The 17,626-nt window shown below is 39.1% G+C and overlaps 1 protein-coding gene across 8 annotated transcripts in view; it reads left to right on the top strand.

Moving 5' to 3' along the window:
- Positions 1-17,626, top strand: part of Sh3kbp1 (SH3 domain containing kinase binding protein 1) — a 331,887-nt gene that overhangs the window by 188,464 nt on the left and 125,797 nt on the right. For all 8 annotated transcript variants that reach the window (XM_071606251.1, XM_071606250.1, XM_071606248.1 and 5 more), the window contains one exon: positions 2,598-2,803. In XM_071606251.1, the coding sequence (XP_071462352.1) occupies positions 2,598-2,803 (206 nt within the window). The remainder of the gene's footprint in view (positions 1-2,597; positions 2,804-17,626) is intronic.

Raw genomic sequence — 17,626 nt, 5'->3', positions numbered from 1 at the left:
AAGCCAGCCTCAGCAATTTAGCGAGGCACTTAGCAACTCAGTGAGACCCTGTCTCTAAATAAAATACAAAATAGGGCCGGGGATGTGACTCAATGGTTAAGTGCCCCTGAGTTTAATCCCCACTACCAAAAAATAAAAATAAAAATGGCTGGGAGGGCGGTGTGTAACTCAGTGGTTGAGTGCCCCTGGGTTCAATCCCCACTGCTGCTTTAAAAAAAAAAAAAAATAGAAGACGACAGAAACAGGCTGCCAGAGTTTCTGGAAGAAAAATCTGCTGTGTGTTTCCTTCTCAAGTCATGCTTGTGTGGTTGAATGACCGTGCAATCTCTCCCTGTGTAATATAGAATCTATCTCACAGAGATTAATATAAAGTTATTAAGATGAGCCCAAAGGCAGAAAATCCCTAAAACTGGAAACTTGGTGAAATTAGGATGGCAATGGTTAAAAATGTTATGGTTCTAGTTAATGGGTAATGCTAGAAGATCCCTTTGAATACCCTCTCCGAAGAACTAAAACAGGCTTGCCCTAATCCATCTGCCCTGCTGCCTTCTGGTGGTGATGGTGGTGGTGGGAGGGAGGAGGGTGGTGATGGTTTCTTTCCACTAATCATTATTTTTATTTCACCTTCAAATGGTTCTTTCCAAACCAGAAAAGAATATACAAGCCGTTTATCACATAGAAAGAATCCATACGGCAAAATGAGAACATGTTAAAAGGAAAATGACACAATATTTAGACTTTGAAATTATATCTCCAGCAGGAATATTTCCAAAAACAATGAGCAGATAAACACATGAATGGATAACTAACCCAGGGGTTTTTTCCATGTTTGCACACTCAAATCCATTCCTGAGTTGCAGCTGACCCCCTTGTTGTGGGCCACTCCTCATTGTTTTGTGCTCTGTTCTTGCTCACAAATGCTGTTCTTTTAGTTAATTAAAATCTGCACCAGGGACCTTCTTCCTCCCCCACCCTCTGGCTTACGAATTCAGTTTTATGAAAAATAGCAGTAACAACAAAGAAAACCATTGTTTAAGGATTTGATTTTGAAACTTGTTAGCAATTTCTAATGACCTTTCTATATATTTCGGGTTTTCATTTAATAGTTTCTTCCTGCACTGAGATGTCCTCATTTGAATGACTTCAGCATCTTATATAAAAATACCATAAAATGTGAGCAACTATTTGGTGTATCATTTTTATGGACTAGGGGCCACCTGAACTGTAGGAAGACAATGCAGGATCGGCCTATAGAGAACAAAATTTGATGACATACTTTCATCCTAAGAGCATCGTTATGATCAGGAGATATGTAATAAATGGTCAGGAGCTATGCTACACATCTAGAAGCTTTGAGAGACAGTTTAATGATAAAATTTAGTATTCCATAAAATTTCCTCTGAATCCTGCCCTTTGATGGCAAAATTGATGTACTGATCATCCAAAGAAGAATGTATACCCAGAAACTTAACTAGATCCAGATAGGCTCTTCCTTTTAGGAGCATGATTGTGGGGAAGCTGGGGGAAAAAAGAATCTGGGGAGGTAAGTGTCCACAATGTCTTGCTGATACCTGGTTTATGCCTCCCAGCACATGCCACAGGAGGTCAAAGGAAGAGTGTCATGTCCCCAGTGTTCTTTGGAAAGGGATTCAGCTGTGGGAAGAGGATGGTGTTAAAGGAGGGAAGGAGAGCCATAGACTTGGGGGATTCTGGCCTCTGGAAGGGCAGCTTTCTTTCCCTCTTTAACAAACACCATCGTCTTTCTAGTGAAGCCATCTTAATGTCAAGTTTGGTTCAGTGCTTTCCTAGAGAAACACGTCTGCATGTGTTTATTCCTTGTGAAACCATCCAAAGAGATTTAATTCTTTGGCAGTCATAATTTTGTGTGGTTTCTTTAATTGCTAATGTGTTTAAATCGCTTTAAGCTTTACAGTTTCCCTTTAGGAAACGTTACTTTCATTGCTAATTGCTAATTGACTTGACTCAGAGTTGGAGGTACAGTATGTGGTACTGACTGGGTGGGGAGGTGAGGAAGGGGGGCTGGGAGAGTTGTTATTACACAGGCTATAGCCAGGTTTGGAGCACAACCAGGCTCCAGCTGAAGAGGGTTGAAATGTCATTTGTTCAAAGAGGTCTCTCTTGGAAATTAGGTTTTCTGAGAAGTTACTTTGATTCACTGTTTTCAAAAAAGGCTGGGGGGCCAGGTGTGGTGGTACACACCTATAATCCCAGTGGCTCTAGAAGTTGAGGCAGGAGGACTACAAGTTCAAAGCCAGCCTCAGCGTCTTGGTGAGGCCCTAAGAACTCAGCGAGACACCATTTCAAATTAAAAAAGGGCTGGGGATGTGGCTCAGTGGTTAAGCACCTCTGGGTTCAATCCCCTGTACTCGCTACTCCCCCCAAAAAGGCCAAGGGTTGGGAGATGAAACAAAACTCAGCTAACTAAACAGCATATTCAACACACTGACTTCAAAAGCCCAGTGCAAGTTATCTTCTACCCAGTAACACTTGTAGAGTTGCCTCCTGGCTGGTTGTGAAACTCTTCAGGCTCTGGATGATTTCTGACCTCTTTCTTTCCCCATCCCCACTCTTGACAGGCTTAAGGGAAACCACAGGCTCCGAGAGTGATGGGGGTGACTCCAGCAGTACCAAGTCTGAAGGTGCCAACGGGACAATGGCAACTGCGGCCATCCAGCCCAAGAAAGTTAAGGGAGTGGGTTTTGGAGATATTTTCAAAGACAAGCCAATCAAACTAAGACCAAGGTCAATTGAAGTAGAAAACGACTTTCTGCCAGTAGAAAAGGTATGTTTGACCATTTTATTTTATTTCAGTATAATGTGGCATATCCAAAAGTGCATTTTGTGGGGTTTGGTGTTGGAGACTTCTAATGCCTCTTTTAGGGTTTCATTGTCCTCATGTACTGGTTATTTGCCCACCCTGCTTTTTAGTTCTTCCTCTGTGTGGGAATAGATTCCTTTAAAAGACTCATACTTTAGTTTTCTGTTTCCTTTTACTGGCTCTCTTGTGTTAGTCTGCTTTGCCACTATAATGAAATATCTGAGATAGTTAACAAATAAAGGTAAAAAATTGGGGCTGGGGTTGTGACTCAGTGGTAGAGCACTTGCCTAGCACATGTGAGGCACTGGGTTTGATCCTTAGCACCACATAAAAATAAATCAATGAAAGTATTGTGTCCATCTACAACTAAAGAAACTATATTAAAAAAGATAAAAGATTATTTTGGCTCACAGTTTTAGAGGTTCTAGTCTGATTGGTCAGCCCATTGTTTTGGGCCTGTGGTGAGGCAGCACATCATGGCAGGAGCACGTGACAGGGCAAAACCACTCACTTTATGAGCCAGGGAACAAAGAGAGGAAAGTGCTGGGGTCCCACAGTCTCCTTCAGAGGCATGCCCCCAATATCCTAAGAATCTGCCATAACACTCCAGCTCTCAAAGGTTCCATGACCTCTCAATAGCATCACCCTGGGGATCAATCCTTTAATACATTAGATCAATCCTTTGGAGGATATTTGAGAACCAAAGTATAGCACCTCTCTAGGGAATGTTTCTCAGGATGACTTTTGAGATGGCCTCACACTTCTCCATCTCCTTTCTTGAAAAGCTCCTCATACCTGGACTTGACACATGCCTTTAACACCTTTCACATACTGAGAAATTTCTCTCCTTTTCTTGTACACTTCTCTAGTGTTTTGTGCTTTGGTGTATTGACTGTGGTTTTGCAATAGAGAAAAGGGATTGTATATTTTTTTCTGTAAGAGTAAGTTGAAGATGATTTCAGACTGCTGAAAAGAAGTCTCCTGCATGTGTGAATGGTGGAGATGGCCTGCATTGACTCCCTGGGTTGTTCCCATCAGAGAGCTGGCTGTTTTCTTCCGTCTCTACTTCTGGGTTGGCAAGACAGAGACTGTGTGTTGCTGCTGAGTACACGGTTGCCATAGTAACACACCCAGAGCCATCACGCTTGTGGCTGCTGATGACGTCTACTGTGGTACACTTCTAAGCATCATAGCCTTGCTTAGGAGTTAATAAATACTGTGGAATTTTCCAAATTATAATAAGCTACACTCGTGCTGTGCTTAAAGAATGTTTGTTAATTTGATTTAGTGCTGAAATTTTTGCTTTGACATTTGTGCCAGCAGGTTTGGAAGATGGGGAATTGGCCACATCTCTAATGCAGGTTTATCAGTGGCTTTTAAATGTTTTCATTTTTCAGTGAGATGAAATTTTAAGGGTTGCATCATTTTCTGCAGCTGTAGAAGTTCCACCCCCATGGCCCCAGCAACCTTGCCCCATGTCATCATGCATTAGAAACAGATTCTGAAAAGGGAGCTTTTGGGATACTTAATCCCTTTAGAGATGAATAAGGGAGGAAAGGGAAGAAACCTTGAAATTAGAGACCATTTCTTCCTTTGTTGAAGTTGCTTGGAGCCAGCATTATTTCTTTCAGTATTCAATATATGATGTTTTTCAAGATCTGAGAACTATCTAGTTAGTATCCAGTTAGTGAGCTTGTGAACTCACTTCTGTTTCACATGATCGTATTCAGATTCCTATAAGTATTTACAAAAGACCAAGTCACCATCTTGGAAAGGAACAATGGATGGAGTTTTTCTCCATTTTATTCAAGTGTTTGAAGTAAACTTAACCATTGACTCAATCAACAAATAGTTCATTCCCTTCGTTTGGTTTATATTTTTGGTCTTTTTTTATTCTGTGTGTAGGAAGACATTGTGTGTGTGTGTGTGTGTGTGTGTGCGCGCGCACGCATGTGTGCACATATGTGACTATTATTATTGCTAATATTTGATTTAACTGCCAATAATATATTGGGTTATTGTTAATAGCAATATCAATGAAAAATATTAATTCCCAAGTTTATTTATTTATTTTTGAGATAGTCTCATTATGTTGCCCAGGCTGACCTTAAACTCCTGGGTTCAAGTGATCCTCCTCCCTTAGTTCTGAGTTCTAGGACTACTTGTGCATGGCCACCCTACCTGGCTATTCCAGATATAGATTTAACTTCTTACTTCAGTGTTTCCGCTTGGAGATCTTAAATTCATATCAGTTTATCCAAACCCAAATTCCACATCATCTCTCTCCTCCGCCCACATATATCTTAGTTTTAGGCTGCACCAACTCCCTCTTGTCACTCAGAGCAAAAACCCTGGGGTTGACCTTGACTGATTCATTAGGAAATTCTATCAGTTCTGCTTCCACAGTATGTCCAGAATCCACCCACCCATGTCTCATTACCTTCACTACTTCCTAATAAAGCTTCTTGCTTCTCTTCACTAATGTACACTATGTTATTAGAACAGTGCACAGCACATAGTAGGTGCTCAATATGGATTTGTCAAATGAATAATATTAAAAGCTGTATAATAGAACTTTAGAGATTACAGACATCTATAGAAAGAGGTGACTGGGTGGAATACTGGAATAGCTGCATAGTTCAAGTTAAAGTAATTGTATGGTTAATGCATCTTTGTGAAATAGATTTATTGCATTGGTATTGATGGTATGAAGCATTATTATTAATAGCAATGTCAATGAAAAATATTAATTCCATCAGAGTTATGTAATATATATGCATGTGTGTCTCTATATGTGTGCATGTGTGCGTGTGTCTTGTTTCCTGATTTGTTTGCAGAATGAAACCATGTGCTGGAAACTCCCTTAACCCACTTCTCAGTGTGAAGCCTCTGGGGAAAACATAAATTTCCCAGCTTGCTCTAATGGCTGTGAACAATTTTTATAACATCTAAGAAGATTTGAAACTATCTGTGCTTCCTGTGATTGGTACCATGGGTAGTTGCATAGATTTATGGATCCATTATGTCATTATACAACCTGGCACAAGAGCTGATGAGTGTGATATTGTTTTATTAGTGTACAGCCTGGTTCTCATCACTTCTGAGATGGTTTTGTGTCCAGGATTTATGTTTAAGGAAGAAAGTTCCCTTTGAGAATGGAGCTGCTCTTTTGATTTGGCAGAAGCACAAATTGGATCTTGTACAAAAGCATTTGAAAGGTTAGACCCAAGCATGCCTCCTGCTTAGGCTGGGATAGTTGACCTTCTGACATGACTGGTTTGATAACTTGGATGAGGGAAAAAGAGAAGCTGATTATTATTAATGTCTGCAGGCCTTAAACTGTACTTTCCATTCAAGTTTGCAAAGTATCGACATCCACTTTTCTGCATCAGTAATTTTGTGCTTATTTTGATTATGTTTTAATCCATATCACCCAGAGATACTGATTAGATTATATGCCAGGAGAAAGATTGTTTAGCATCCCCCTGCTGACTATGAATAAAGAAATAATGTAGGTATTCTTCTCTTATTAAATTATAAGGAAGGACTCCATTTATGAACCTTTTTAATACTCCCAAGTGGATATGCCTGTGAATGATTTGTGTAATGCACCACTTAAGTGAAATATTTACAGATGAAATGATATAATGTCTGGGATTTGCTTCCAGTAGACTGGAAGATGGACGAGTTGGTGGGGCATAGAAGAAATGATGTTGGTCATGAGTTGATAACTGTTGAAAGTGAGTGATGCATATATGAGAATTTGCTATACTCTGCTCTATTATTGTGTGTATTAGAATTTTCCCTGGATTAAAGGTTCAATAAAAAATAACTTGTAGAAAAATCTACCATTTAAACTAAGAATAAATACAAGTGTGTGCTGCATCAAAATAATGAAAACATTGTGTAGCAAAAGATGAACCAGGTTAAATATCAGAAGTTTAGAGGGTCTTGGTTCCATTGTCCTAGCAGACTGACTTTGTCAAAGTTGACTTTAGTTGGAACATCTATAAAATGGGAATAATCTTTTTATGTATTGTACCTCATAGAACTTCAAAAAGAAGGCATGTTAGCTGAAAATACTTTGTAAGCTATAAATGTAACTCATTTCAACTAGTGTTTGTCAAGTGCTCACTGTTTGCACAGCACTGGGGATACAATGATAAAAGACATCACTATTCTCAGGGACATATTACTGTCCTCATGGGGTCACAGAAAATAAACAAGCAATAATAATATGGTCATAATCAGGCTGAGAACACAGTGTAGTATCTTGTAGGAGCTCTCAAACATGGCAGGAAGTCATTAGGAAGACTGGAGAGCATGTGTTTATGTGTATATATACCTACTTCGTACAGGAAGTGATTTTAGACTGAGAATTATGGGTCTACTAGGCATTCATCAAGCAAAAAGAACAGAGTTAGCAAGGAAAAGCAGCATGTATAATGCCTCGAAGAGGGAAAGAGAGCACAGATAGTGTGTAAAGGCTCCAGCAGAAAGTGGGGAAATATGAGAATGGGGGAAGAAGCAGGGCCCAAATCATGAAGAACCTTATGAGACTTGTTAGGAGATTTGGACTTGATCTTGGGGGTAATAGAGAACCAGCAAATGTTTTAAGCATGAAAATAACATAACCAGATAGGTTGTTTAGAGAAAGAATTCCAGCTACCATGTGAGGAGTGGATTACAGAAGACATGGTGAATAAAATTCAGAAAACAGGTGACAAATTTATATTGGCTCTCCCAATAAATAGCTCCCCATCCCCAATTTAGGTACAGTATTAATTAATAAGATTAACCAGTGAATGGAGAATACAGAGACAATATTTGCTAAATTTTTCAGTAGAGAGATCCAGTTAACTCAGCACTGGTTATTGAAAAGATGATTCCTTCTATGTTGCAGAGTAATCTTTACCTTTCAAATTTGCCTTCATCAGTAACAGCATTGCAATATAACATGTACAGAAAGGTGTGTAGGACATACCATGTTCATGGTTTAGAAAGGTGTCGTTCTCACTAAAAGTATGTTTAGACTCAGTGCAATCCCATTCAGGATATCAAGAGGCTTTTTGGTGGTGGTGGTGGGGACTGACAAGCTGATTCTAAAATTTAAATGAAAATGTAAGGGACCAAGAATAGCATACATGATCTTGAAGAACAAAGATAGAGGCAGTGTAGAATGGGTGCAAAGGTAAATAGAGCAATAGAAGAGAATAGAGTCCAGAAACAGACCCAGACATACATAGCCACTTAATTTATGGCAAATTTGAAAGGCATAGTCTGCTGTGAGAGTTAAATGGGCCTTCCAGTTGATTCCCAGAATTAGACTTACCTACTCAATTTCAACATTAGACTGGCTGAGACCCATATAATTTAAAAAGGCCTGCAGAGAATGCCTGCTTTTAAGAGGGGCAGAGAGAAAATCTGAGCATGTCTAATTTATTTTTTCTAAATTCTCCTATCACATAAGTCCTTTCACTCTTCCAGGGGAGAATGGATGCAAGGATAGAAAATGTCTCAAGAGTGTCCATTTGAATTCCCTTTATGTGGATAGATATAGGTTTGATATGTAGCCTAAAGATTGGGTTGGAAGACTTTAAGAAAGAAGGCAGCCCACATAGGACCTTCTTCTCATGAATAAAGCTGGTACCTCTGTCTCCCACCTGAGGACCTGAGGGAGAATTTCCTCATCAGGCTGCTTTTCTGTGACACCAGCCTGATCCTACCCTCTTTTTCTAAACTCTTTCCACCTTTTATGAGTCACTCAGATGATTACTTCCAACTAAGCACTTAGGTAAAGAAGTGTCAGATAATATAATTGGGTATATAAATTACAGATACTTGGGGGCCTGGGGTTGTGGCTCAGTCATAGAGCGCTCACCTCCCAACACGTGCAAGGTGCTAGGTTCGATCCTTGGCACCACATAAAAGTAAATAACTAAAATAAAGGTATTGTGTCCAACTACAACTAAAAAATATATTTAAAAAATTACAGATACTTGGGCAAGTCCAGGACCTAAATGGACATGGATTTATACATAATAATCCTGGCTTTTTTGTGGCATCTTATTCCATGCCCAGCCTCTCTAGGCCTCTTTTAATCACTGTCAAGCCAGTCTTTTTTGACTGGTTGGAAAAGGTATTTTGAAGTTTGATGGTTTTCCTATAAAGGAATCCTTCAAAAAGCTCCTTTCCCATGGTCTTCTTGTCTTAGCTGATTTCCATTTGTAAATTTGACATTTCTCATGCAAAAGGATTTTGTTTTTCTACTAGATATTGTTTGTAAGGTCTCTTTTTCAACTCTTAACATTTTGAGTTTCATTTATAGAATCACAATCACTCAAATTAATGCCTTGATGGCATCAACATTGTAGCTTTTATTTGTGACGGAGAATTAGAATTAAAATTATATGTAAATGAGTCACTAATCAGTTGTTTTAGTTAGCCAAATCTCAGTAAGAGAATTTAAATATCTTCATACATATCTCAGGTGTTTTTTTTTTTTAAATCCATTCTAGTAAAAATTCATCAAGCTGTATACTTACATAAAATTAAAACATGTAAACATCTAGTGATGATGTTATTTCTTTAAAATTGAAAGCTCTATGTCTTTGATCCTTTGAAGACTAGAAATAAGCTCTGGAATTTCTAGAAGTTAATGATATTTTTTTTTGAGTAATGAAATCACAACTTGTGATTATCTGAGACTTTTGAGTATTGGATGTCCCTCATTTTGTTTATAAGATAAAATTATGTATCATCTTTTGAGCTGTTGGAAAATCCATGGCTTTTAATGAGCAGATGGTACTAAGATGCCCACTGATTGCCTGGGATGAATAAAGTCTCCGGGATTTTCAGACTTCTGTTTCTGTCTCCCCAGTGTATCTCTGCAATGTTTTCTTACCTAGGAAAAATAAGGGGGGAGGAGGATTGATAGGGAAAAGGAAACAAGGCTATTCTTTGACATGTTGGGTGCTGTTTGGTGTTTTATATATGTTTGTTTGACATGTACTTTGTAAAGCACTCAGCCTTGTGTATTTTCTAAGAATTATTTGATTTCAACTAAGAATCACATTTCAGAAAGCCTTAAAATTATATTTTTAGGAGCCAGGAATGGTGGTGCACACCTGAAATCCCAGCTACTTGGAAGGCTTAGGCAGGAAGATCACAAGTTCAAGGCCAGCTTGGGCAACTTCAAAAGAACCTGTCTCAAAAAATAAAAAAGGGTAGGAGTGTAGCCCAGTAGTATAGCACCCATGGGTTCAATCCCCAGTACCAAAGAACAAAACAAAACGAATTATATTTTTAGAATTATAGAGATTATTAACATGCAGGCCAGGGAGCCTAGGTTCAAATCCAACACTGCCTCTTCTTGAACAAGTTACTTAACCACTCAATGCTTTGATTCCTCATCTTAAAAATTAGAATAATGAGAGGATCTTCCCCAGAAGGTTTTTGCATAGGCTGAGTATCAGATAAAATGGTTAGAAAAGTGCCTGGTGTACAATAATCACTTGAATAAGGTTGGTTATTATTGTTGTCTATCATAGAACAGAAGAAGTGCCTATAAATGGCAGTGCCCTTTCCAGGATTTTCTTCTTTCATTTTGATTATGGAGAATTTCAGAGTCTGAGAAGTACAGTTGAATTTTGCTGTACCTAGGCTGTTTGTTTCACTTCACTAAGTCTTAAATGTCAGCCACTAGAAAACAAGTGCCATAATTTGGGACCTTGTCTGTGTTAGTCACTGTTATATTTACAATTCCTTGAAAATAGTGGCTAAAACTGTTATATATAGTTGGCCCTCAATAAATATTTGTTGACTCAATGAATGAAGATAGTGTTTTGTCCTAATCCAATTGAAATTATCAAGGAAAACTCATTCTGTCTGGGGTCTGCTTGTGGTCTAGCTATAGAGTCACTTTCCTATTTGTTCATCAGTTGGCTCACTCATTCATTCATTGATGCATTATTGAATGCCTTTTATGGATCAGCAGTGGAAGCTCTGGGATTTCAATATAAATGAGCTAAGGGGTGATAATTCATGTGGAAAGATATTGAATAGATGGTATGTCTAGATATGGTATTTGCATAGTAAGTGCAGATTTTTTTTTTGCCTGACAGTTTATTGATTTGGGGTAGGGTAGGTCTGATCTACTTAACTGAAATAGAGTTAACACCTTTCCCCTCAAGTCATGTCTTGATCAGTCATCATATACATTCCTTTCATTTGATGCTTAGAATTGTTCCTAATTGGAGAAAATTGAATATGTATAAAAGCCACCCTAATGCAGGGGACAAAGAGTAGTAGGGGTATGTCTAAAAAATGAGAATAGAAAGGAAGGAACAAAAGTTCCTTTTTAAGATATTGAGAAGGAAGAGCTAGGGGTATCCCAGAGATCTTTTCAAGAAGGGAGTAATTGAGTGAAATGTTAAAAGATGTTGGATTCTGCTGGGTTCGGTGGTGGATGTCTATAATCCCAGTGGCTTGGGGAGGCTGAGACAGGAGGATTGCAAGTTCAAAGTGAGGTGCAGCAAAAAGCGAGGTGCTAAGCAACGCAGTAAGACCCTGTCTCTAAATAAAATACAGAATAGGGCTGAGGATGTGGCTCAGTGGTTGAGTGCCCCAGAATTCAATCCCTAGTACCAAAACAAACAAACAAAACAAAGACATTAGAAAGCCATGATACTGGCAGTGTGCACAGGAGAGGAGGTGGTGCCTCATCCCACAAGGCCCTGCCAGTCCCCTTACAAGCTATACTTCTTCTGGGTGGGCTGGCAAGTTGGTCAAGGAGTTCAATTGGGCAATCGCCTGATCAGCTTTGCACTTTAGAGAGATAACTGGGGAGGTGCCAGGGAATGTGGACTAGCGGATAGGAGAGGAAGTAGCTGGGAGAGTTGCCAGCCTGGGGCTCCGTGGTTGATGACTAATTGGCTAGGCACCAGGAACTTCTAGTAGCTCTTGGAAAGGGGCAGATGGGCCCACCTCATGCATACTCTTTAAGCTGGGTTGCCGTTGCCTGGGTTGGCAGCAGAACTGACAGAAGAGCCAAGTTTCCTTTCAAAGAAAATTCTTTGTATATCTTGGGAACCAAAAAGCCAGGAGTCAGCATTCTATTACCTTTGTTAATAGATAGGCTAAAGATAGAGAAAATTTATTTATTTATTTTTAGTTTTTTTGGGGGGGAAGATAACAGGTTATTTTTAGTTATAGATGACAGTAGAATCCATTTTGGTAAAATTATACAGCATGGAATGCCGCAGTCTGGCTGGGCACAAAATAACTGAGCCACCACAAAGCCTTGTAGATTCAAACAGCAACTCTTTATTCCCGAACTCTCACCGACACTCTACACACACTACCTGGGAATACACTCCCTCCACCGGGCTCTGCCTATCAATTCTCTCAGAACCCCGCGAGAACTCAAAAAGGAGTGGAACTCCAAAGGAGTGGGCACCTGAGGCAGCAGGATACGCCCTAATCCCACCAGTATCCGCCCTAATCCTGGAGCCGCCCTATTCCCAGCAGGATCCACCCTAAACCTGGAGCCACCCTAATCCCTGAGCAGGGTCACCTTTCAACCCAAAATGCCATGTGTCATTCCTACTTGGCTATGGCTCTCAGCAATGGAATATATCTTATTCTAATTTAGGACCCCATTCTTGTGGATATACATGATGGTGGGATTCACTTAGGTATTTTCATATATGTACATAGGAAAATTATGTTAGATTCATTCTACTGTCTTTCCTATTCCTATCCCCCCTTTTTTCCTTTCATTTGCCTTTGTCTAATGTACTGAACTTTTCTTCTTCCCCTCACCCCCATTATTGTGGTTTAGCTTCCGCATATCAGTGAAAACATTCAGCCTTTGGTTTTTTAAGATTGGCTTATTTCACTTAGCATGTATACATTTGTCAGATCCATCCATTTCCTGACAAATGTCATAAAGTCATTCTTCTTTATGGCTGAGTAATATTCCTGTGTGTGTGTGTACCACAATTTCTTTATCCATTCATCTGTTGAAGAGCACCTATTGGCTCCATAGCTTAGCTATTGTGAATTGTGATGCTATAAACATTGATGTGGCTGTGTCACTGTAGTATGATGATTTAAAATCTTTTGGATATATTTGGAGAACTTGGATTATTGGGTCCAGTGGTGGATCCATTCCTAGTTTCTTTTTTTAAAATATTTATTTTTTAGTTGTAGTTGGACACAATACCTTTATTTTGTTTATTTATTTTTATGTGGGGCTGAGGATTGAACCCAAGGCATCACACATGCTAGGCAAGTGCTCTACCGCTGAGCCATAGCCCCAGCCCCCTTCCTAGTTTCTTAAAGAATCTCTGTTCTGCTTTTCAGAGTGGTTGCACCAATTTACAGTCCCACCAGCAATGTAAGAGTGCACCTTTTTCCCCACATCCTCACCAACATTTATTATTACTTGTATTCTTTTTTTGATCGGAGGTGGGTACTGGGGATTGAACTCAGGGGCACGCAACCACTGAGCCATATCCCCAGCCCTATTTTGTATCTTATTTAGAGACAGTGTCTCAGTGATTTGCTTAGTGCCTCACTTTTGCTGAGGCTGGCCTTGAACTTGTGATCCTTCTGTCTCAGCCTCCCAAGTTGCTGGGATTACAGGCATGAGCCACCGCACCCAGCTTACTTGTATCCTTGATAGTTGCCATTCTAACTGGAGTGAGATGAAACCTCTATATGATTTTAATTTGCATTTCTCTAATTGTTGGAGATGTTGAATGTTTTTCCTTATATTTGTTGACCATTCATATTTCTTCTTTTGAGAAGGGTCTGTTTGGTTTCTTTGCCCATTTATCAATTGAGTTATTTTGTGTGTGTGAGAAGTTTGAGTTCTTTGTATATCCTGGAAATTAATGCCCTAAGATAGAGAAAATTCTAAAAAATCACATAGGGAGGACATAGTTAAATACAGTTATAAATGCATATGGACATATTCTTGCATATCTATAAATCACACATGTATTTATTTCTGTATACATATGCATTCAACAGGCTTATCTTTCTAATTAGTTTTTAATCAACTTTTTATTTGGTGAAGATAATACAGGAAATTCTCACATACCCCATAAAATCAGTTTTCACTATTGTTAATGGCTTATACTAATATCATATATTTGTTCCTAATTGATGAGCCAATGTCAATATATCATTATTAACTGATGTCCATACTTTTTTCAGATTGCCTTCATTTTCACCCAGTGTTCTTTTTTGTTCCAGGGTCTCATCCAGATTACTACATAACATTTAGTTACCCTATTTCTTGGCTACAATGGTTTCTCAGACTTTCCTTGTTTTTGATGACCTTGACAGTTTTGAGTTTTGTAGAATGTCCTTTTTTAAAATTAAATATTTATTCTTAAGTTTTAGGTGGGCACAATATCTTTATTTTACATTTATGTGATGCTGAGGATTGAACCCAGTGCCCCGTGCATGCTAGGCAAGTGCTCTACTACTGAGCCACAACCCCAGCCCCTAGAATGTCCTTAAATAGGCATTTATTCCAAGTTTTTCTCATGATTAGAATGAAGTGATATGTTTTAGGGAGGAAGACCACAGAAGAGAAGTGATGTTTTAGTCAGCTTTGTGCTGTTCCCAAAATATCCTGAGAAGACCAATCAAAAAAAAAAAATTATTGATTGATTTTTTTTTATTTTTTAAATATATTTTCAAATTTGTTCTAATTAGTTATACATGACTGTAGAATGTATTTTGACAGATCATAAATGGAGTATAACTCCTCATTCTTCTGATTGTACATGATGTAGTTACACAGGTCGAGTAGTCATATATATACATAGGGTAATAATGTCCGATTCATTCTACTATCTTTCCTATTCCCTTTCCCCCTCCCCTTCCTTCACTCCTCTCTGTCTAGTCCAAAATACTTCTATTCCCCCACTCCCTCATTGTGAATTAGCATCCACATATCAGAGAAAACATTTGGCCTTTGGTTCTTTGGGATTGGTTTATTTCACTTAGCATAATATTCTCCAGTTCCATCCATTCACTGGCAAATGCCATAATTTCATTGAGAAGACCAATTTTAGAGGAAGAAAAGTTTAGTTGGGTCTCACAGTTTCAGAGGTCTCATTCCATAGATGGCTGACTCGCTTATTCTGTGCTCAAGGTGAGGCAGAACATCATAGTGAAAGAGTGTGGTGGAGTAAAGTGGTTCAGGACATGGCCACTAGGAAGGAGAGAGAGAGAGAGAGAGACGGAGAGAAAGCGTGTGAGAGAGCTCTGCTCAACAAGGTCAAAATAGATGCCCCAGTGACCCACCACCTCCTTCAGCTACACCCAACCTGCCTACAGTTACCACCCAGTTAATCTGAATCAGGGAATTAACACACTGATTAGGTTAAGGCTCTCATAACCCAATCATTTCACTTCTAAGCTTTCTTGCATTGTCTCACACATAACCTTTTGGGTGACACCTCATGTCTAAACCATAGCAAGTACCATTTATATCATACCATAATTAGGGCACAAACTATCAAGATGACTTCATACTGTTGATGTTACCCTTCTTCACCTTGACTGAGGTGTGTTAGTCAAGCTTCTCCCCTTGAAAGTTCTGGGTTTTCCTTCCACACTCAGCTCTTTTAGAAGAGGTCATTCTGAACCCTGGGCTTAAAGTGTGGGGTTTATGTTGCACTTCCTTGAGGGAGGAGTATCTAAATAAAGTTTTTGGAATCCTTCTGCACAGATTTGTCCATTCTCTTATCCTAATTGGACTTTGTTAAAGTGATTTCTTATCTGTGTTCTGAATTCCAAATGCTAATTTTGTAACACTTGTATCAACATTTGTCATTTATCACCTAGTGACATCTCCCACATTTGTTATGTTTCATGTGTCATATATAAACAGATCTATGCCTTATTTACCCAAACAGATTATAAAGATTATTATTATACAGAGTAGGACACAGTGTAGGCAGTTAATAAATATGGACTAAATGATTTTAAAATTAGTTTAACTTAAAATTCAAAACATTAACCATGGTTAACAACTGAAACAGGTCATCAGGGTTTGAGAATATAAGAAATGGGGTATGATGTGGATAATGTTGATTTGGCAACCTGATTTGTAAAGTAGTTCTGAACTTGTAATAGTGGCTGATATGGTACTTGCTATGTACCAGGTTCTTCTGTAAGCACTTTTCATTTATATTATTTAGTCTTCCAAATACCCCTGTAGATTAATGCCATTATTCACATTTGGAGGTTTTTGTTTTTGTTTCTTGTTTTTTGGTGGTGCTAGGGATGGAACCCAGAGCCTCAAATGTACTAGGCAAAGCATTCTATCACTGATCTGCCCTAACCCCATCATTCCTATTTTATAGATAAGGAAACCAAGGCAAAAAGTTTAAATATGTTGTTGATAATAACACAGATAGGAAGTGGCCCAACTGGGATTTTGATCTCAGATACTCTGGTTCTAGAGTTTTGAACTATTAACCACTGGGCTCTAAATTCATTAAAGTGGTGATTAAAATGGTATCTAATTTGGGGGAAAAAATTGCTATTTAAACAGTTCATGCCAGTCCGTTGGAATACGTCTGATGACATGGCAGCAATCTTGCTATATTTTTCCTAGGGGAAGTGTTTCTATAAAGCTACTACTGTTTTTCCTTCTTAAGGTTTGTTTTTTTCCATGAGTAATTTTTTTTGCAGTACAACTAATTTTATTCCTTTAAAACACAGGCATTTTCACAATTGATATTTCATTTACAGACCACGTTTTAGATAGCCCTCATTCTCCAAACATGTGATCTGTTGAAAGATAGTTGGCTTTTTATTTCCTCTCTGGCATTTTTAAACCCAAGTGGTCACTGGGTCCTGCCAAATAAATACTCCCTCAGTGTGTTCCTTGTCCGAGTGGTTACACCTTTGGGCCCCAGGAGACAACCTAGATTCCTGCAGTGATGTAGGCAGGGGAGGAGGACTTCTCGCAAAGCCACCCAAGCCATGAATCGGCCCTGGCTTCCTGAACCATAAACAAACGCAAGCTTTGTTCTCCCCATTCCTCATTTGGTCCCAAGTATGAGTCAGGGTTAGGCTGGGTCCTCAGGCTCCGTGCCTTTGGCTGTTGGAAGGAAGTGGGAGGATTTCAGGGTAGTTCTGGGACCTTTTCAAACTGAAGAGAGGAGGCTGACTGCATGATGGGAGAAGAGGTACTTCTTTTTTTGCTTTTAGAGTTATAATACATCCCTTTAATTTGTATCTTACCTATACCATTTTGTAGCAGGACTTGTACTGGATTTACATGGGTGGGTTAAAATGTGTGTGTGCTAGCTAGACTCTCACAATGGAGGGGGAGCTCTGGTTATACTAAGGAAGAGCCCATATCAAATGTAAGGATTCTTTTCTAAAATCAGATATTGCACTGAAGCTATTCAACTGTTTTAATCCTCTACCCTCACCTCCGATGCTTTGGTCAATCTGCCATTAATTTTTACAGATGTTTCCAATTTCTGTGTGTTGCTTTTCATGTGCTCATACTGCAGAGAGTAATTTCGATGGGCAGTTTGCACAAGCAGTAACTGTTACACCATGTCACAGAGCTAGCTGTTTAGCAATTACAGATGTTTGTGCAGTAAACAAATCCAGCTTGCTTTTCAGGTTAGTTTAGGAGAGAAGAATATGTCCATGCAGAGCGAGTCAGCTATGGGGCATTTCATTCTTGGGGGGCACGGACATTTGGAGTTTTCCTTGTGAATGGAGAAGCTGTGAGTAGTGACT

Source organism: Marmota flaviventris, chromosome X, assembly GCF_047511675.1.
Source record: "Marmota flaviventris isolate mMarFla1 chromosome X, mMarFla1.hap1, whole genome shotgun sequence".
In the NCBI taxonomy this organism is placed as follows: Eukaryota; Metazoa; Chordata; class Mammalia; order Rodentia; family Sciuridae; genus Marmota; species Marmota flaviventris.
The sequence above is the reverse complement of the archived record's forward strand: the minus strand, read 5'-3'. Positions and strand labels throughout refer to the sequence as shown.